General features: G+C 41.6%; 1 protein-coding gene across 3 annotated transcripts in view; it reads left to right on the forward strand.

Annotated features, from left to right (window-relative positions):
* Positions 1 to 22,750, forward strand: part of KLHL29 (kelch like family member 29) — a 553,446-nt gene that overhangs the window by 210,894 nt on the left and 319,802 nt on the right. For all 3 annotated transcript variants that reach the window (XM_054024033.1, XM_054024034.1, XM_054024032.1), the window contains one exon: positions 1,629 to 1,934. In XM_054024033.1, coding sequence (XP_053880008.1) covers positions 1,674 to 1,934 — 261 coding nt within the window. In that variant the 5' untranslated portion in view covers positions 1,629 to 1,673. The remainder of the gene's footprint in view (positions 1 to 1,628; positions 1,935 to 22,750) is intronic.

The raw sequence follows: 22,750 nt of genomic DNA on the forward strand, positions 1-22,750 counted from the left end.
AGACTGATACTGTAATACTACATTCAGTTCTGGTGTTCATATTTTTAAAAAGATGTTAAAAAATTGGAGAGCGTGAAGAAAAGAGGCACAAAAATTATTCAAGACCTGGAGAACCTTAAAATAAGAGACTTAAAGAGCTTAATCTGTTTAATTTATCAAAAAAAAATTGAAAGGTGACTTGATTACAGTATATAAGTATCTTCACGAGGAGAAAATAGTGGGTACTAAAGGGCTCTTTAATCTAGTAGAGAGAAATATGAAGTAGAACCTCAGAGGTTACAAACACTTCGGGAATGGCGGTTCTTTGTAATTGTGAAATTTTCGTAACACTGAACAAAACGTTATGGTTGATCTTTCAAAAGTTTACAACTGAACATTGACTTAATACAGCTTTGAAATTTTACTATGCAGAAGAAAAATGCTTCTTTTAATCATCGTAATGTAAATGAAACAAGCACAGAAACAGTTTCCTCACCTTGTCAAATCTTTTTTGTAAACTTTCTTATTATTTTAGTAGGTTACATTTTAACACAGTACTGTACTGTACTCTATTTAATTATTTTTTTTGGTCTCTGCTGCCTGATTGCATACTTCCAGTTCCAAATGCGGTGTGTGGTTGACCAGTCAGTCAGGGCCAGATTGACACTTTCCGCACACCTAGGCACAGCATCTTAAGTGCCCCCCGCCTACAGCTGACCTTTGTGTTGCACCCAGTTTCAGAGAGGTAAGGGGGACCTAGAATGCTGGGCACATGCCTCCTGTGACTAATTGGAAATCCGGCCCTGCAGTCAGTTTGTAATGTTGGTGTTCGTAACTCTGAGGTTCTACTGTAAAAGAACCAACGGCTGGAAGCTGTAGCTAGACAAACTCAAATTGGAAATAAGGCTCAACTTTCTACCATGAGGATGATTAACCATTGGAACAAACCACCAAGGAGGGTGGTGGATTCTCCATCTTGATGTCTTTCAGTCAAGTCTGGATGCCTTTCTGGAAGATCTGTTTTTGTCAAACACAAGTTACTGGGCTCAAAAACGGGTAATTGGGTGAAATTTAATGGGCTATGATATGCAGGAAGTCAGACTGGACAATCTAATGGTCATTTCTGAACTTAATGAACTCTGTGAATGGATCTATGAATCTGTATGTGTTGAAATAAATGAGCGGCAGGAGCAATGACAAATATAAAGGCTTTCTTTTCATCTTCTCCTCATTGGGATTGGTGGGGTGGACATTTCTTTGGTGCAAGATCCATGAAAGATTTAATTTTCAAAAGGACATCTTTAGGAAGCTGTCAGAGAGGTTGGATGATGAATTGGTTCTAACTTGGTGTTTCGTTCTTTGTGTATTGCCTCTTGAGATCCTGCTAGAAAGTTTGGGCATGTGGAATTCCCTGGAAAATGAGTGACTATTCTCTCCACCACATGCTCAGTCAGTATTCTAACTCTCTCATTTCGATTTTTAATTAAGATTGCTACAAACATAATCCCCTCTTCTGATGTTTGATTGGCACAATTTCACCTGTACTGCGAAATAGGCATGGTGGCGACTGGCAGGACTGGCCCAAATGATTGAGTAGGAATTTTACTTTGGGCTTACTTTATAACACCTCTTTGCTTTTAACATTTCAGGCGAGCTCTCGAATTCCCTTTGAGAAGAAGCCATACTCGACCGAGATGTCACGGCACCACAGCCGATTTGAAAGAGATTATCGCACTGGGTGGGATCGCCGAGAATGGAGCTCCAACGGGAATCATGTGAACAGCAGTAACTGTAACAGTACAGCGAGCAACAACTGCAACAACAGACCTGGGCTGTTGCCTTTGCCAATTGTTCCCTCTCGACTACCTACTCCAGCCACGGCTGCTTGCACCACAGTGAACAGCGACGTGATAACGAGTCTTGTGGCCAACTCATCTGCAGGTTCAACTACCAAAGTAAGAATTTACTTGTTTTCAGTAATGATGAGCTGGAGGAAACTACAGATGGGGCAACACTTGTCCCCTTCAGAAGCCCCTTGTTTATGATGTGCCATGGGAATAAGAAGTCCAATGGCCGTTTGCCTTTTTCCTTCTGTTGGTCATTATGTGTGCTGTTTGTGTAGTAAGATGACCTTCATGGGCTGGCGGATCGCCCACTTCATTCCATCACTGAACAGAGAGAGCAATCAGTTCCCTATATCACAGAATGAGTTTCATGCTTTTATTAATTTTTCTGAAGCACTTAGTTCTCAGTTTTGTTGTTGGGAATGATCCACTTTGTTTGTCTAATTACCCGAGGAGTGTTCCAAATGGAGCCACAGTTTTCCTACGCAGATCTATTTTTATGTCACAAAGAGCAGAAACTGAGCAACGTACATAGGGGTTTTTTGTTTTTGTTGCTTGGCCCTTTCCTATAAGTCGTCCAGAGTGCCTTTCCACATTGCCATCTATAACATCATAATAGGAATAGCGGGAACCCACAGTTGAGACAAGGCTGTCTGGTTTATACATAAATACAGTTTAAGAAGGAAGAAAATGTCAGGTTTCAGAGTAGCAGCCGTGTTAGTCTGTATCCGCAAAAAGAAGAACAGGAGTACTTGTGGCACCTTAGAGACTAACAAATTTATTAGAGCATAAGCTTTCGTGGACTACAGCCCACTTCTTCGGATGCATATCGATATGCATCCGAAGAAGTGGGCTGTAGTCCACGAAAGCTTATGCTCTAATAAATTTGTTAGTCTCTAAGGTGCCACAAGTACTCCTGTTCTTCTTTTTAAGGAAGAAAATGTTAAAGAGCAAAGAAATAAAATCACTAGTGGTTTTTTATTGATTTTATTCTACTGACTAGTAGTGTTTTTTGGCTTTCTTTTAACTTGTAGCTCCTCTTAAGTCTACAAAGTAAAAATTTTTATATCGGTGAAAAGTTGTTTGTTGCCTTCCTGCGTACAAAATTGACTAGGGAAGCTGAAGTGGGGGTGGAGCGTGGTGGAAAACCCTAGCAAATTGTAAAGGTATCCGTAGCTTTAGCCAAGCGAGCCAGATGCCCTGCTGCTTTTCTTTTTATGATATTTAAATTTTTCTTTCAACTTGGTTTCATGTTAATAAATTCAAGTGCCAAATACAACAGACGCAGACAGGGGAAAAGAAGACAATGAAGTTATTTAAAGTAAGCCAAGAACAAGCTGAAATTTTACTGTAATACCATACCATATTGATTTTTTTTCACACAGTAGAAAAACAAGGTCAATGCTGCAGAAGGAAACAGTGGGCCAAAGTTTACAGCGTGAATGTTTTTTAAAATGGTTCATAGTATTTTTCATTTATTTTTATTTGACAACAGGCAGTAAGTTCCCAATGAAAATGAATATGGGATTTCCCCAGATGTCCTCCACAATAGATGCATTTTGGTCACGCTTTGTCTGGAGAAGATTATAAAGCAAGTTTTGAAGCCAGCACAGTGGTTTCATTTATCATGACCTCTGTACTGCTAAAAGTCCAGCTGCTGGCTGGGGTTGATCAGCCTTTGCTGCAGATGTTTAACAGCCCATTGAGGTTGAGCTATGATACTAAAGTGTTTGCTTCTTGGAGGAGGGAGGGAAAGATCAGCATTTTAAGTGTTTTGTGATCATATGTTAAATGTGAAGCATTTTCTAAATTATCTTATTAGGCAATTTCCTAGATGAGTTTTACTAGTAAGAATGGTTTTGACACCACTAGATCAATGGGAAGAAAACAAACGGTGTGTAGGTGATATAGGATGATCTTTACCAGGAAAGCTACTAATCACCTGTGTGGTCTCCCATCCAATTCATGTATAAAAAGTCCCAGTGTCCCCACTCTCTCCTCTGTTGCTGAGGATTACCTGAGCAAGTCTGACAACTAAAACCACATGGATTGAGGGGGAAAAAACTTTGGAAACAGAAGTGGGTGAGGAATCTGAATAGTTGATGTAAGGGGATGTTGTCTAGGAAACTTCCGACAAACTACATGAGAGAGTTTTGTAAATGAAAAAGTGTGCTCTCTGTCTCGCATACTGCAGATTTACACTTGTGGTTCAGCTCAGATTAGTAGTATCCCAAACCGATGAGTTTGCCTCCAACCGTTGACTATCCAGCTAATGGTTAACCATAAAAATTTAAATCCATGTAAATGGAAAATCACAAACCAGAAGAATGTACAGTTGCTTAGTCTATTTTAAAAACAGATATATACCAAGTTCTGAGCCTAATATTGAGCCCAATAACACTGATCTACAATTTTTGAGACGTCGTCTGCTGCAGAGATAAAATGTGCTATTTATTATGTATTTTGATGTGCTGAATTCAAATATGACAATTAAAACAACTAATTGGCTTCTGTTTCTAAGATATTTAAGCTTTTACATTTTATGTCTATTTATATTGTGTAGATAGTAGAGTTTTAATCATAAATTGTAAACCTAGGACTTTTCATGTGTTTATGGTTGCTTTACATGATAATATTTCACCTGTCCTGTTTATGTAACACTTTAAAAATCAGCAAAAGGGTTATATAAATAAAATGTATTATGAAACAAAAGGCAAAAAACTATTATGTACATAGTTTAGTCCTATTCAGTGTCTACTCAGTGCTTTTTGGCTTGTCTCTTGTATTCATTAAATGCAGCATCTCTTGTCACTGTCCAGCAATAGTCTGCAAGCATTGATGGGCTCCATTTGCCCTGATAGCCTTTCTCCATTGTTGCAATGTCCTGGTGAAATCACTCGCCGTGCTCGTCGCTCACTGCTCCGCAGTTCGGTGGAAAAAAATCTAGATGAGAGTGCAAAAAATGTATCTTTAGTGACATGTTGCAACCAAGGCTTTTGTATGCCTTGAGGAGGTTTTCCACCAACAACCTGTAGTTGTCTGCCTTGTTGTTTCCAAGAAAATTTATTGCCACTAACTGGAAGGCTTTCCATGCTGTCTTTTCGTTGCCACGCAGTGCATGGTCAAATGCATCATCTCGAAGAAGTTCACGAATCTGAGGATCAACAAAGACACCTTCCTCTATCTTAGCTTCACTTAACCTTGGAAATTTTCCATGGAGGTACTTGAAAGCTGCTTGTGTTTTGTCAATGGCCTTGACAAAGTTCTTCATCAGACCCAGCTTGATGTGTAAGGGTGGTAACAAAATCTTCCTTGATTCAACAAGTGGTGGATGCTGAACACTTTTCCTCCCAGGCTCCAATGACTGTCCGAGTGGCCAGTCTTTCTTGATGTAGTGGGAATCTCTTGCACGACTATCCCATTCACAGAGAAAACAGCAGTACTTTGTGTATCCAGTCTGCAGGCCAAGCAAGAGAGCAACAACCTTCACATCGCCACAAATCTGCCACTGATGTTGGTCATAGTTTATGTACCTCAAAAGTTGTTTCATGTTGTCATAGGTTTCCTTCATATGGACTGCATGACCAACCGGAATTGATGGAAAAACATTGCCATTATGCAGTAAAACAGCTTTAAGACTTGTCTTCGATGAATCAATGAACAGTCTCCACTCATCTGGATCGTGAACGATGTTGAGGGCAGCCATCACACCATCGATGATGTTGCAGGCTACAAGATCACCTTCCATGAAGAAGAATGGGACAAGATCCTTTTGACGGTCACGGACCATGGAAACCCTAACATCACCTGCCAGGAGATTCCACTGCTGTAGTCTGGAGCCCAACAGCTCTGCCTTACTCTTGGGTAGTTCCAAATCCCTGACAAGGTCATTCAGTTCACCTTGTGTTATGAGGTGTGGTTCTGAGGAGGAGGATGGGAGAAAATGTGGGTCCTGTGACATTGATGGTTCAGGACCAGAAGTTTCATCCTCTTCCTCTTCCTCATCTGACTCAAGTGAGAATGATTCTGGTGCATCAGGAACCGGCAGCCCTTCTCCGTGGGGTACTGGGCGTATAGCCGATGGAATGTTTGGATAATGCACAGTCCACTTTTTCTTCTTTGACACACCTTTCCCAACTGGAGGCACCATACAGAAGTAACAATTGTTGGTATGATCTGTTGGCTCTCTCCAAATCATTGGCACTGCAAAAGGCATAGATTTCCTTTTCCTGTTCAACCACTGGCGAAGATTTGTTGCACAAGTGTTGCAGCATATGTGTGTGGCCCACCTCTTGTCCTGATCTCCAATTTTGCAGCCAAAATAAAGGTGATAAGCTTTTTTAACCAGAGTGGTTATAACTGCGCTTTTGTGATGCAAAAGTCACTTTACCACAAACATGGCAGAAGTTATCTGCACTGTTCACACAAGTACGAGGCATCTCTGCTCACTTTGGCTAAACAGAAATGTGTCCCTTTGCAAAATCAAACACTGACAAATAAGAGAGGATGACACTGTATGATTTCTAGAGCTGATATAGGGCAATTTGTTCAGCAGAGTGATGTAAGCTTCATTATGATTGCATCATCCATGACTTCCAGGAATAACATGATGCAATTCATATCATGTATGACGCAATACCAGCTTCAGATTGCATCATTCATTGTTTTGCCTAAAAAGCAAGTACTGTCCAAACGCAGTCATAAATTTATTCATAGATCCAGTCAAAGATGTATTTTAGTCATTTCTGGTTTAAATTGAGATCCCTGCCCTTTATAACTCACTTATCCTCTGCCATTCCCAAGTCAAGGGTCGTATATACTGACCCAATAGCATATCTTGAAAACTAGAGCCAATCAACAATTTTAAGCATCATTTTCGTTCTCAGTGACCCAGAATTAGTAAAGTTTGACTACATTTATTTCAGAAGCATTTTGGCTGTAGAGCAGTGTAACTTGTGTTTGGCTAAAGCATATCTTCCAGAAGGGCATCCAGTCTTGATTTTGAAGACATCCAGAGATGGAGAATCTGGTAGCTCTCTTCCTACCTTGTTCCAGTGTTAGTGACCCGCCCTATTAAAAATGTCTGTCTAATTCTACTTTGAATTTATCTGGCTTCAGCTTTCAATGGTGATTTTATATTTATGGTCAGACCATTGATGAAAATGTTGAATAGCTTCAGGCCTAGTACTGATCTCTTCAGAACCCCACTGGAAACACCTCCATTCAATGATGATTCTCCATTGACAACTACTCTTTGAGATCTGTCAGCCTTAATCCAATTAACATGTGCTTTATTGATAGTGTATATTGGTATTTTTTAACTGCCCTACAGAAGTCTAAGTATATTACATCTACGCAGTTACTTTTGATCTCATCAGAGAATTATACCAGGTTTGTTTGGCAAGACTTATTGTACATAAAATCTTGTTGACCACTACTAATTACACCTCTACCTCGATATAACGCTGTCCTCGGGAGCCAAAAAATCTTACCGTATTATAGGTGAAACCACGTTATATTGAACTTGCTTTGATCCACTGGAGTGCGCAGCCCCGCCCCACCCCTCCTCCCCCAGAGCGCTGTTTTACTGCATTATATCCTAATTTGTTATATCGGGTGGCGTTATATCGAGGTAGCGGTGTATATTTCCATCCTTTTATTCTTTATTAATTGAAACCCTAGGTGAAAAATCAGAATGGATAAAAGGAAATATATTTTCACATAACATGTCATTAGACTGTGGAACTCATTGTGACATGATGTCATTGAGTCCCAGAGTTCAAAGATCCATAGGTGTTAAGTCCAGAAGGGCCCTTTAGAATATCTAGTCTGAGCAGACAAAATTATAACAAGAATATCCAGAACTATAATAACTAATGGTAACAAAAAGAGTACTGGAAGGAATATAAAACTTTGTTTTGGGGTTTAAGCCAATTTCTAACTATTAGGGATGAGGTGAAACCTTCATGGAATGCAGGTCATCCTACATCTGCCTACTGTGAGGTTCCTTGCACCTTCTTCTGAAGCATCTGGTGTTGGCCATTGGTGGAGACCAAATACTGGATTAGACAGATCTGATTCATTGTGGCAACTCCTGTGTTCCTAGAAGGTGGCCTCAAAAGTACTTGTGCTTCATATCACAGACAAAACATTGATATGTGTGTGGACAAACTATATTACTAAAGATATGATGCAAATCTTCAGTGTTTAATATTACTCGCCGGACATACCAATAACTTGCTAACTGCAAGTGAAATTCCTTTCAACAAATCACACATACCTGTCTCTTATTGTCTTGAAAAATTGCATGTTTGGCCTGGGTTATTTAAAATAAAAATGTGGTAATTTTTATTTTTTCATTTTTACTGAACAGAAAAATAAAAAAGGACTTTAGGCTACTGTCGCCCTTTTCATCTGAGGCTCTGAAAACACTTTTCAAACATTGTTTAAGCCTCAATGCCCCTCTAAGGTATGTTAATATTATAATCCCTATATAACGATAGAGAAACTGAGACACAGAGAAATTGTGATTTTGCTCAAGGTCACTGAGCAAATATTCTCACCTTTTTGTCAAGCTGGGGCTCCTGACTCTCAGTCCTGTGTGCAAGCCACTGGGCCACAGAGCTTCCACCTGGGGAGGCTCATTCTGAATCCTAGGGTCAAAATCCCCAGTTGTGGAGTACTTTCTGCATTTGGCGTCCTTTAATTGCTGAAATGTTTGGCAGGAGAAAGCGGGTGACTCGTAGCACTAAAGGGCAATGTGCAGCTTCATTTTGACACACTCTTATTCCCATCGCGTATGATTATTTGGCTTAGTTTTTTCTCCCAGGGGTTTATTTGCTAGTAGAACTATCAAGGAAATCCCCATAAAACTGCAGCATTATTTAAGATATTGGCAATGAAACACTCTAGAATCCGATTAAGGGCGCCACACAATATTCCAACCATGTTATCTGTTCATATTAGCAGCACCTCTATTCTCTGTTGCTTTTCCAAATTACTTTCTGTGTTACTTGTACAATTTTCTCCATCAAAGCTTCTGCATCACAGCTGCAATTTAGAAGTGTTGTCATGGGCTGTAATTTGAAATTTTATTACCAAGAGATTTTTTGGTTATAGAACATTTACTTTTATCATCTGGATATTATTTTTAAATGCCTGAAAAGATTGATACGTCAACAGGATCTGTGCGGTGTCAGGCACTGTCTGATTATTTTTTGTTCGGCATTAATTTAAAAAACCCTTTGCCTGGAAAATGAATTGATTCCTAAGCCCCCACATGCTTAATGATTTGTTAATTTCAAGGTTAAACCTATGACAATGGGTATAAAAAATCCAGTCGCAAATTCTGATAGGATTTTCTCCAGCATAACCGAGGGTAACTGTCTGTCGTGTAGTTACTCTGGGCTTACCGGGGAATAACTGAAATCAGAGCCTGGCCTTCTATGTTTACAGTGCTCCCATATAATTTAAGGGTTGTGTGTTGTTACTAGCAGAGTTTTGATCCTAGGGTGGTTCGGCTCAAAGGAAATGTGGGAGGAGAGAAGGAGAGCGTAAAACGTTTTGTTAACCTCTCTGGAAAGCAGCACAGGGAATGCAGAGGGAAAAATCACCCTCTGTCTCACCATGTTCTGGCTTAACCAAGTCAGATAAAACAAATGAGCAGGAAAGTGGGGGAAATTCTTGTTTTAAAGGAGAAACAAATCTGTATGGCTGGAGAATGCATTGTAAAAGGAAGTAAGATAAAATACTGTAGAGGTAAAATGTTAACACATTTATTTCCTTTGAGATCCAAAATAATTTAGTTCCCCTACCTCAACTGGTAAAAGGTTCTCACTCTTCAGTCTGTTACCTGCCGACTGTTTACTGTACATAGAATCATATGATTAGAAGGGACCCCAAGGGTTATCTAGTCCAGTGGCTCTCAACCTTTCCAGACTACTGTGCCCCTTTCAGGAGTCTAATTTGTCTTGCATAACCCCAGTTTCACTGCACTTAAAACCTACTTGCTTACAAAATCAGACACAATAATACAAAAATGTTTCAGCAGACTTACTGAACTTCGGTGTGTAGAGCAGTATAAACAACTCATTGTATGAAATTTTAGTTTGTACTCACTTTGCTAGTGCTTTTTATGTAGCCTGATTTAAAACTTGGCAAATATCTAGATGAGTTGATGTACCCCCTGGAAGACCTATGTGTACTCCTGGTTGAGAACCACTGACCTCATATAACCCTCTGCCAAGATGCAGGATTTGTTGTTTCTAAACCATCCAAGACAGATGGCTATCCAGCCTCCTTTTGAAAACCTCCAGTGAAGAAGCTGCCACAGCTTCCCAAGGCAGTCTGTTCCATTGTCCTGCTGTTCTTACAGTAAGGAAGATTTCCTGAGATTTAATCTAAATCTGCTATGCTGTAGTTTGAACCCATTTCCTCCTGTCCTGCCCTTGGTGGCAAGAAAGAACCATTTTTCTCCATCTTCTTTATGGCAGCCTTTCAAGAATCTGAAGATTGCTATCATAGAATATCCGGTTTGGAAGGGACCTCAATAGGTCATCTAGTCCAACCCCCTGCTCAAAGCAGGACCAATCCCCAGACAGCTTTTTGCCCCAGATCCCTAAATGACCCCTTCAAGGATTAAACTCACAACCCTGGGTTTAGCAGACCAATGCTCAAACCACTGAGCTATCCCTCCCCCCTTAATGGCCTCTATTCCAAACGAAACATATCCAGTTCCTTCAGCCTTTGCTCATATGGTTTGCATTCCATCCCTTTGATCATCTTTGTCGCTCGCCTCTGGATCCTTTCCATTTTTTCAGTATCTTTTCTATACATTGGTTACCAAAATTAGACACATTACTCCATCTGAGGCCTAACCAGTGCTGAGTAGAGCAGTACTATTACCTCCCGTAATTGGCATGTTATGCCTCTGTTAATGCAATCTAACATTGCATTTGCTTCATGTGCATCTCATTGCTGACTCATGTTGAGGTTGTGATTCACTACAACTCCCAGGTCCTTCTCAGCAGTGCTGCTGCCAAGCCAATTTCCCCCCCAATCTGTATTTGTGCATTGGGTTTTCTTCCCTAAATGTAGCACCTTACATTTGTCTTCATTGGATTTCATTTTGTTATCTATAACCCATTTCTCCAATGTATCAAGATTCCTCTGAATCTTAGGTCTATCCTCCAAAGTATTGGCAACCATCCTTAGCTTTGTGTCATTTGCAAACTTGATCAATATGCTCTGTATACTTCCATCCAAGTCATTAATAAAGATGTTAAACAACACCAGACTCAGAACAGATCCCTGTGGAACCCCACTTGAGACCTCCCTCCAATCCGACATCATTCCATTAATACAGTGGTGGGCAATAATTTTTGCTGGGGGGCCACTCCATGAATTTTGGGTTGCACATTTCTACTATATTAATGGAGGTGGTGCGGGGAATGAGAGGGAGTTTGGGTGCAGGAGAGACCTCCGGGCTGGTGCAGAGTGTTGGGGTGCAGGAGAAGGTGAGGAGTGTGGGCTCTGGGAGGGAGTTTGATGCAGGCGGGGGCTCCAGGCTAGGGCAGGGGATTGGGGTATAGGAGGGGGTGAGAGATGCAGGCTCTGGCCAGGAGTTGCTTACCACAGGCGCCTCCTGGCCGGCAATGCAGCAGGACTCAGGCATGCTGCCTGCATACCGTGGCCCCACGCTGCTCCCAGAAGTGGCGGCGGCTGGTTGCTGCTGGCACATCTCTGTGCGCCCCTTGACGGGAGGAGGGCAGCGGGTCTCAGTGCGCTGCCTGTACCTGCAAGCACCACCCCTGCAGCTCCCATTGGCCGGTTTCTGACCAATGGGAACTGTGAGGACGGTGCTGGGGTGGGGGCAGTGTATGGAGGTCTTCCCTGCCACCGGGGGCACGAAGAGACATGCCAGCAGCAGCCAGCCACTTCTGGGAGTGATGTGGGGCCACAGCAGGCAGGCAGCCTGCCTGAGCGCCCACTGCGCTGCGGGACTTTTAGCGGCCCGGAGATTGCGAGGGGGCAACCAAAGAGCCTGGTAGGCTGGACAGAAATGTTAGATGGACCAAATCCCCCCTTTTAAAATATGGGCACTATATTAGCCCTTCTCCATTCTTCCACGACCTCTCCTGTCATCCATGAGTTTGTAAATATTGTTGACAGTTGCTCCGAAATTTCTTCAGCTAATTACTTCAGTACCCTCAGGTGAATAGCATCTGGCCCCACTGATCTAAAATAAAAATAAATAATATATATATATATATGGAGATATACCTATCTCACAGAGCTGGAAGGGACCCTGAAAGGTCATTGAGTCCAGCCCCCCCTGCCTTCACTAGCAGGACCAAGTATGGATTTTTGCCCCAGATCCCTAAGAGGCCCCCTCAAGGATTGAACTCACAACCCTGGGTTTAGCAGGCCAATGCTTAAACCACTGAGCTATCCCTCCCCTTGATTTCATTCAACTTGGTCAGGAGATCTCTGACATGTTCTTTACTCATCCCTATCTACATCCCTTCCTCTTTATTGTCTGTGGTAACTTTGCTGGTCATTCAGTCATATGTTATTTTTTGTGAGAAGACTGAAGCAAATTAGGCATTCAGCAGCTCTGCCTTCCTATCATCTTCCATTACCAGCTCACCTTGTCCATTGATCAGCAGACCAACACCATCCCCAATCTTTCTTTTTTAACTGACATATTTGAAGAACCCCTTCTTGTTGTCTCTAACATTTCTTGCGATCTGTAACTCATTCTTTGCCTTGGCCTTCCTTTCTAGTGAAGACCTGCTAAATTGACTGCCGATCGCTCTCCCATCGACTATCACATTCACAACTAATTCATCCCTGTAGGCCAAAAGTAGTTCCAAAATGGATAGCCCCCTAGTTGCTAAGAATTTGCAGGACGTATTATGTTTTGCTGCAATAGTCTTCCAACAGATATCAGGGAATTTAAAATCCCCCATTAATAAATGCTCATGTGTGTTAGCTAATCTTGTTACCTGCTTGCAGAATGACTTATCCACTTCCTTTTCCTGATTTGGTGATCTATACTAGGCCCCCACCATAATGTCACTACTGTTCTTTTCCCTTCTTATCCTTACCAGAGATTCTCAGGTCTGTTGCTCACTTCCTCTTGGACCTTGGAGCAAGTTTATACATTCTTGACATACAGTGCAACACCTCCTCCTTTTTCCCCATACCTATCCTTTTGAAACAAGCTATCCCTCAATGCTGGTATTCCAATCATGGGAATTGTCTGTCCCACCAAGTCTTTGTGTTGCCAATTAAGTCATAATTTTCTTCATTTACCATGACTTCCAGTTCATCCTATGTGTTCCACATACTCCAGGCATTGAAGATATTTTGCAGACTACCCTGTTGCTTTTCTTTTTGCCTTTTTAATGCAGTTGTAATTTCTAGAAATTAGCCCCTTTCCCTTGTCTTCGTTACTTGAGCCTAGATGCGCATTGGCTGGATTTTTTTCACTGCCCCCCGCCCACCATATGGCCTAGTTTCCTGGAACATCAGCTTGTTGTCAAAGAAGCCAAAGCACTACCACAGTTTGACAGTCCTTGCCTGGGCCTTTTCCTTCAACAGGGAGGTTGGACAAGAACACCACTTGTGCCTAAAACTCTTTTATCCTTCTTCCCAGAGCCATGTAGTCTGCAGTGATTCATTCAAGGTCATTCTTGGCAGTACCGTTGGTGCCCATGTGGATAAGTAGGCACTGGAAGCAGTTGCCCCTCACCTAGTTCACACTCCAGTCAACCACTCAAGGCCCACTTGGAACAAAGCATTCCCACTCACACTTTTCAAACAGACATACACACAGTCAAACAGTTCCTGTAACTAGCTTCAGTCAAGCCAAGGGTGGGCAAACTTTTTGGCCCAAGGGTAGGGAAATTGTATGCAGGGACATGAATGTAGGGCTGAGGCAGGGGTTTGAGGTGTGGGAGGGGGTGTAGGAGGGGGGTATGGTGTGCAGGAAGGGGCTCAGGGCAAGGGGTTGGGGTGCGGGAGGGGTTCAGGTGTGGGCTCCGGCCCAGCACCGCTTACCTCGAGTGGCTCCAGGGGTGGCAGCAGTGCGCAGTGAGGCTAAGGCAGGCTCCCTGCCTGGCCTGGCCTCATGCCGCTCCCAGAAGTGGCCAGCATGTCCGGCAGTGGCTCCTGGGGGTGGGGTGGGAGGGAGGGAGGGGGCTGCCCCGTGCGCTTCTGTTGCCTGCGGGTACCACCCCCGAAGCTCCCATTGGCCACGGTTTCCCGTTCCCAGCCAATGGGAGCTGTGGGGGGGCGGTGCCTGCAGGCGAGAGTAGCGCACGGAACCCTCTGTCCCCCTCTCCTCCAGGAACCATAGGGACATGGTGCCGTCTGCTTCCGGGAGCCAGGTTGAAAGCCCTGACCGGCCAGATCCGGCCTGTGGGTCAAAGTTTGCCGTCCCCTGAGTCAAACACTGGCCAAACAAATGGTCATAGTAGACAGACACTCAGGTATTCAGATATACATCGCTGTATTTAGTATTGTAGGATCTTGTCCTTTCAGTTCTGAGATAACTGCCTAAGCTGGTGTTTGGCTTCTGTAAATATTTAAAATATCGATTAAGCAGAGGAAAAGTAAACATGAATTGTTTTTCAAGTTGTGCCTTATGTTGTACACGACCAATTACATGCAACAATTTGTTGCTTTACACAGTCACTAAAATGTATGTACTCTTACTATTATAAAACATAAGCGGCTTGCATAAAGAGAGATTATAAATATTGGAATATGTGCTTGCTAGAAAACAGTAAATATGCCATGATAAAATATACGTGACTAGCAGTGCAGCTTCTGTGCACTGGTCTACTGTAGGGTCTCATGGGGTCTGGTATTGACAGCTGGCACTTTTTTGTCAAAATTTCTGATGGAACACTGTTCTCCTTGGGTAGTCCGTCAATTCTTTTGATCTGGACACAGTGGAACAGCACAGACCAAGTGCAGAGGTGAAAAAAGTCACACTTCAGAGCCTTCCTTTTTTTTTCCTGTGGCAAATTACTATGATTCCAAGTCAGATTTCAGACTGTGTGTGTCAAAAAGTACAACTGTTTGTTCTAGGGAAATGGACTTGCAGGGGAAAAAAAAGTTTAAAACGTAGCACTGTCTGTGCTTTGTGGTTTTCCAGGTGCAAGCCTTTCCTGTGTCAGGCGAAGGATAGTGTTGTACATACAGGTCTAATTAGATCACTATATGTTTTTTAAATCTGCCGTCTCAAGAAACATCAAAAGATCAGAGCAATGTTCCCAGGTGCATTAGCACCAATATATTTGTAAGGGTAGACAGGGACATTTTTCCCTACCCTCCTTGTAGTTCACTGGGTCTGAAAGTTCAGTAGCTTTGCATGATTTGGTAAATACCTTATGATGTGATGTGTTATTTAATGTGGTCCACAGCTTCCAGACTTCTGTGTGGCTTCCCCTTCTTTAGGAATTTCCCAATGTAATCAGTGCACTTCTTCTTCCTTTAATCTTCCGCACCTTCAGAGGCACAGGGCATATGCTATTTTCTGCTATGTATGTTGGTCTTGTGCTGGTCTGTTCAGGCGTCTGAGAATCATGATGGTGGATCTGGCTTCTTTCTCTCTTGTTCTGCATAATGTTTCTCCAGGTCTCCCACTTTTTCTCTTCCCAGGTGATGTCCATATTATCACTTTTTGTGGAAGTCATGCTGGTGGCATCCTTAAAGCATACCCTAAATAGTTTCATTGTAGTCTTCTTACCATGTTTGATGCTGTAAGTTGGTTGCTCTACTTGAATTTTCTCATGTTGTAAGAAAGTCTGTCCAGTGGACTCTGAATATCTTCCACAGGCATTTCCTTTGAGTTGATCTTATCAATTTTGGCTGTAGATTTCCATGATTCTGCTCCATAAAGGAGGCCAGACATGATGCTGGTATCAAAAATTAATATTTTGCATCTGTGCCAATCATGCTACTTTTCCAGTTTTTTTCAAGTTTATGGAAATTGTTTGCTGATTTTGGAATTTGTCACTTGGCATCTAGCATGGTGTCACCATCATTGCACATCTCACTCTCTAAATAAGTAAAAAGACTTATTTCTAGCATTTCTCCATCTACTCTGATGCTTGCTTTTGGGACACTGATAGTCACATATTTTGTCTTGTCCCTCTTGATAAACAAACCAGTTTGTTTTGCTGTGTCTGCCAAAACCAGGGTCTTTTCTTCCATTAAGTTGTGTGTTGAACTAAACGGACAATGTCAGGAAAAGCAAGGTCATCCAGTTGTGCTTTATCATTTGTCCTTAACTATCTTGGTTGCCTTCTACAGTTACTTTCCTCATGACAATAGTCATTGACCAGTGCAACCAGTAGTGGGGACATAATACATACACCCTTGCCTTACTCCAGTGGTCAGTGCAAACCATTGGCTGTTGATGTCACCATCTGAAACTGAACATTTGGCCTTATGTAGGTTTTTGATCATTCTAATTATTTTTTGCTGGTATTCCATCATATGCCATAATTTCCCAAAGACTATTTCTATATAAGATATCAAAAACCTCCTGAAAATCTATAAAACAATATGGTCTGCACATGACTTCTGTGGTGTCAAATCTGCTTGTTCCTCTCTATGCTGGAAACCTGTTTGTTTCTTGATACATTCCAAGATAATGTTGAGCATGATTTTCCTAAGAATAGAGAGTAATGTGATTTCTCTCTAGTTATTGCAGTTGGTAAGGTCACCCTTCTTTGGCAGTTTGACTCTAAGTGGAATCTCTTCCACTGTGTTTGGTTCTTTTCTTCATTCCATAGTTGATCCGAAAACATAAGGAAAGTATGGAGGGATATATATATATTTTTTTTTTGGTCACTCATTTTAAGCATTTCTCCAGTAATATTATTATCTCTAGGTGTATTCCCATTTTTGAGTTTTCTTCTGGTTTCCTAACTTCTTTCATTGTGACATATTCAAAATCAATATCAAGCTCTGGTGGTAGGTCTTCATCACATATTTCAAGTGGTTCATTTGGGCTTGTTCTATTTAAAACAGCCTGAAAATGTTCTGCTCGTCTTTTCCTTTGTTCTTCCTCTGTACTAAGAGTCTTTTCATTTGCATCTTTAATAGTGGATTTCCAGTACGGCTAAAGTTTCCTGTTAGCTGATTGACTTATAGAAGGTTGTAAGGTCACCTCTGTGGCTAGCATTCAGCCTCTGAACATTTACTATCAATCCCTTTAATCCCTTCTATTACTCCTTTTTGCCTCTCAATTTAGAACTCAATCTAGAATCACTGCACATAAATATGTAATGGGCTATAGGCTAGTAGCTGCATGCTGCCTTCAACTGCACCATGCATTCTGGGAACCAAACCACCAAAGGAGGAGAGCATAGTTTCACTGCAACCTCCTGCTAACTCCCAGATGCTCATGGTAGGGGCTTTTGTGGGGGTGAGTGGGACATGGACCTGGCAGAGGTAAGGGGAGGAGCTGGGGAGCAGCTGCATTACACAGCATGCTCGTTGGCTCATGGCAGGTTTCTGATTAGAAATTGCCCAAAACCTGCTGCTGGTTGAACCCAAACAGTGACGTTTTCTACATGGCTGCAGCAAACGTGTCCAGCCGCTACGCAACTGCCATGGCAGCCAGGAGGAGCTGTGTTCCCATAGGGATAGGACAGCTAAGATCCACAGGCTGAAGGGGTTGACCCCACTTCCATCTCCAAAGGGGAATCATTTGACCTCTTATTTTCCAATTTGACTGAAACTCAAAGGAGGATTGAGGAGTCTCCTAGGCCCTCTCCTGGTGGCTTTTCCTGCTTACTGAAGATTGGACAGAACCAGAAGACAAAATCTCAACACACCCAAGCTTTGGGGAATTTTGGATTGACTCTTGATCTGAACTCTGCAGTTCAGACCATTTCTTTTTCATGCCCAATATACTGCACAGCTGTCACTTGCATTAATACTTCCTGCTTGGTGAATGTCTCAACAATGTGGACGCCTACAAAACTTGTGTAGTTAATTTATAAATTTCTCCTTACAGCTCAGGGATATTTTACTGGCTTGAGACGATTTAAATTTGGTAAGCACCGATGCCCTAATTAATCCATATAGTTAGTAAATAACCATGCTCGTTTTTGACTTGCAATGTGTTTATCATTTGTTGAAAGACCTAAGAGGTCAGGCCAGATTCTAGTCCCAGCTCCATTTGAAGATGAAAGGCAGTGTGTTTGCAACACTAATTGATGTAGCGAAGTAATTACAAAATCACAAACATGGCAATTTTGGGTAAAGGGGGAGGGGGTGTTTCCAGTCCTTGACGTTTGGATCCAAAAGTATCTTGACTTCTGAAAATGATAAATATCAGTAATATCCAGTAATCAAAATGTGTGCTGGCCAAGAGGTGAGCGCTTGATTCTTTGAAGTCCTTTTCATTTCCAATTCCTACCTTTCTTTTCAAATTTTGTTTTAATATTGCTTAATATTAACAGTCGATACAATTGACACAAGAAATCTTAATACAAGTCATTGTTGTCATCATCAGAATTCCCCAGGTTTCAAAATCTTCCTTTTTTAAAAAACAAAACAAAAAACCTTTGCACTTGTATGTAAGGTTTAGCTTCTTGTTTGTTTGTTTGTTTATCATTGCAAATGCTTAATTTTGCCAGGTGGTCTACAGAAATTTCTTTAAAGAGAACTAATTTTTTTTCACTCAATAAAACGTTGACTGCAATCATGCATTGGCAGAACAAAATTAGGAAACATTTTAGAGGGGTTGGAGAGGGCACCAATTTTCTATGGGATCTCCATGCAGACTCTGATTTTGAGTCTGCAGTTTTGCAGCTGTGGTTGGATGGTTGAATGTCTACATTCTGTCATTTGTGTTTGCAGTTTATGATGGGCAAAAATTAGTAGCTCTTTTTGAAGCCTAATCTATATCAGGCAAAAAAATCTTCTTTGTTTTATTTTTGTTGGGAGGATTGTTTTGTTGATACTACCATTTCATTTGCCTTCCTCAACTTAGAAATTGCTTGCAAACCAAGAAAAGTGAACTAAGCCTGACCAGTTAGCTCAGAGACCTGTGCACCTCTCTGCATGTTATTTCTGAGGGGGTTCACTTACCGTGTTTCCTTTGGCTTCACTTGTAGGTTTTTCCAGTTACGGGGTTGGTTTTCTTCTTGGCTTGGAGGTTAACACTTACCAAGTCTTAAAAGCCTGGGTCTTTTTTGTTAGCTTCTATAACATTTTGTTCTTGGAAGAGACACACTTTCCTAAAAATAAAAGGCATGTGTTTTAATTGGTGTGTTGGAGGAATTCACTGTTCAAAATTCTCCCACAAGTCTGTTTGCCTCTTCTTTTTTAACTGTGTTCTGCTGCTGTCAGGCTGAAATATATGTGCCTGTTACTCACTGCGATGTAGTATATCCAAACTGATGCACTTTTGAAAACAAAACAGAGAAGTTCTGTTAAGAAATATGTGCTGTCTGTAAAGCAGCATTTGTCTCTAAAGTCCAGTGCACCCACTGTATAAATAATAAATAATAAATTTCCCATGTCGCAAGGCTACTTTTACATTCTGCGATCCTGGATCTTTCATGATAATCCTAAAACAAAACACCGAGAAGTACATGAATAATAATTATTATTCTTAAGTTGTTGCACAAATATGTCAAGAAATGGAGGCTTTTTTGGCTTGGTAACTGCAACATTCTAGAACATATGCTGTTTATACAATACTAGTATATACATATAAAGTAACTTTCATCCCAAAAGATTCCAAAGCATTTTACAAAGTATATCCGTACAGAGGCACTGAAGTACTGCCCTGAGTGGAGTGGAGATCTCTGTTCTATGTTCAGGGAAGGAGAACCAGTGACAGGCCCTCACTATTACCCATTTGCCTTGCCCTCATATGTGGTTTCCCCTCTAGACTTTGTGAGCTGCATTGCCTATCATGTTACATGTTACATTGAGTAGCAGCTCTATGTAATATGTGGTGGAAGCACTATAGACTGCTGTAGAAAGGACTCTGTGAAGGAAAGATTCAAAAAGATAGAAAGGTAACATTGGGATATACAGTATAAAGGATAGCCCCCTTCTGTATTTCCTGCTTAATTTAATTTCTAGAAGCTTGTGATCGGTCCTGCCAGAGGCTTTCAGTTAGGGCTTGGCTCTGTAGCAATGGCATGAAGCAGTTACACTGAATATTGCTGGACTCAGTCTTTCTGTAGTCTGCCTCCTTACTGTGATCGTCTCACGAGGCTGAGTTGGCAAGGGAGGGGCTTCGTATATGTATCGTCTAAGAGACGATAACTGTCAAACTCCTCAGGATCTCCTGACTACTTTTCCCTCCCACATTTTCAGCTCCCAGTCATCAGGCTCAGCATGGCAGCCACCATTCTACCCTTGGAGAAAGACTGGACAAGGCTCCTTTCAAAGCTGGTCAATGGGAACCAGCAGATTGGAGGGAGAGACGTCCTTATTCTCACCATTTCCCCCAATTTTCCTATTCTAGGCCAGTTAACTCAGATTCCCCTGACATTTCCCAGTGTCTTAATTGGCTTTACTGGAGGCAGCACTTCCTATTTGTAACTGAAAAATGTTGTTTTACGGAACATTCTAGTGAAAACCAAAACAAAACCAGCATTCCCAGCACCTGTGTAAACCTTTCCTTGCATTTCAGCAATACTTCTATATAGACTATCCAAATCAGCCCGCTGCTGCAGTAAATCCCTCAGTAGAGAGTATCCCTGAGAAGTAAAATGGGTAGAAAATAAAATAAATGGGTAGGAGGAGCATGAATATTTTCACAAAATTTCATTTGTTTTTGACAGTTTTCCGGTTAGCTCTGCTCATCATGGAAATGCCTTAATGTTGGCATGAGTTAAATGGGTTGTAATTGGGATTCACAATTTCAAGCCTACTGAGATGAATCTGGGCATGGTGGGGGACATTCTCACCTCTGTTTGTGCTATTCTTTTAACCTGCTTGCAGACTCGATAGGACAATGGTTCATCAGTTTTGCATTGTGATTAGAGTCGTTGCAACCAGGAACGCTCATGAGTCTCATTCTTCCTTTTTAAATAGAAGCTGATGTTCTAGGGAACACAGTAGAAGCCACAGAAAGAGCCTATTCCTGTTGTTTAGTAGAAGTCTTTGTGGCACTGATTTGCAGAGAACCTCAAATAGCTAATGCCTTCAGTTCCCGTGCCAGAGTGAAGAATGTGGTCTTATACATTTCTGGTGCCAGAAAATGAATTTTTGGGGTCTGGAAATGAGAGACCATGTTAGTTATCGGATGAATGCTGACATATTTCTAGTATGAAAGAGCATGTTAATGTTGACATATATCTAGGATGAAAGAGCATGTTATCAATTAAGTGCTGAAGTAGAAACATCTCTCACTACCTGCACAATTGATTTTTCACTTACAAGATTGTCTATTCACTCTTTCACTGCAACATTGAATAGTAAATAATAGTTCTTTCTGCCAGCCAGGGTCCCATAAACCTGTGCTAGTTTCCAGGACTGGGAAAATTCCAAGGCTATGGTTATATCTTTTTGTTAAGCCCAATTTTCGCCTCCCCTCTTCCATTTCCTTCCACCTGAGATACAATTTTCTGTATATTTTGTTCTCTGGAAATGGATCACAAATCCCTTTTATTAACAGAAGTCGCCTGATTACTGTCATTTCATGAATAGAGAGTTTCAAACTGCCTCGGTGATACCCTCATGTAGGGTTGCAAGAAAACTGCTCCAGATTCTGATTGTCCTTCAGCATTTTAGTTTATCTAATGAACCAAGTGCAGTTTTCAGCCCCAACAAATAGCTGCTGCTAAACACCTACGTATCATTCCACATGTGGAGATGACGCTGCGAGCAAAATTCAAGTGGTCCTCCTGCATGTGTGTATCTCAGGATGTGATGGTTTGGGCCCTGGTTTTCAATCATAGTTGATAGATGGTTTCATGATTGTGAGGCTGTCCTGTGGCAGATATTGTGTTTTGTGGATTTATCAAAACGTGTGTGCAATGGGTAGTTTGCTTCCACGTGACAGAGCCTGGACTGAATTCCATGAGTCTACGTTATGTTTGGTAGACTTTTTATCAAAAGAAGACATACAAACAACACTTTGGTCTTCCTCGCTTGTGCTGCTATGTGTATGGACCCAGTGGCTCACCTTCTTCACCATACCAGCCTTAACAGGCTGCCAAACTTCTACAGATCTCTTGAAGTACAGTTTAATCAGGTCCATTTGATGGGTGGCTCAGGGTTAATACTGGGTATTGTGCAATTAAGATTCAGTCACTATTACCAATGTGAAACCATTACTATAAAGTGGTTATTCAGTCAGCTGTGTAAAATGAGCTGTTGATCTCAGTCCATTTCACCTCCACGTATGTACATCATCCTTGTTTGTAGTCTTTTATTTTGGAACTGGCCTTTCCTGGACAAAGTTAAGGCACATTGATGGTGCAGTGTGAAAAGGCTTGCATTGCTACAGCCCATCTTCTCTGTATGTATCTCTATACCAAGGACATTGGTCTTCAAAGCTGAAATCTTTCACTAAGCCAAAACTAACTATGTTTAAACAAAAAAAAAAAAAAGCCATTTATGAGAAGTGGATCTAAATAGGCTTGCACGCCGCCTTTTTCAATTTATTGAGGGAAGTATCTCGTTTTTTCCCCATATCTTTCAGCCTTTTAGATTGTTAAATCAAATTGAGCTAGTTGCGCTGAGACTGGGTGATTAGAATAGAAGTTCTGAAAACCTTCTCTGTTAAGCGACCGTCTGAGCTCTCTCACAAGACTCTCTGCACAATTGGTTTGCTTAAATTTGCTGTAATAACCTTTTTAAGAGTCCTGTGCCCGTTCTTCATTCATCATCACAGACACTGCTGTGCATTGGGATTGTGTTATCTGTTGCCTTCC

This window comes from Malaclemys terrapin, chromosome 3, assembly GCF_027887155.1.
Source record: "Malaclemys terrapin pileata isolate rMalTer1 chromosome 3, rMalTer1.hap1, whole genome shotgun sequence".
In the NCBI taxonomy this organism is placed as follows: domain Eukaryota; kingdom Metazoa; phylum Chordata; order Testudines; family Emydidae; genus Malaclemys; species Malaclemys terrapin.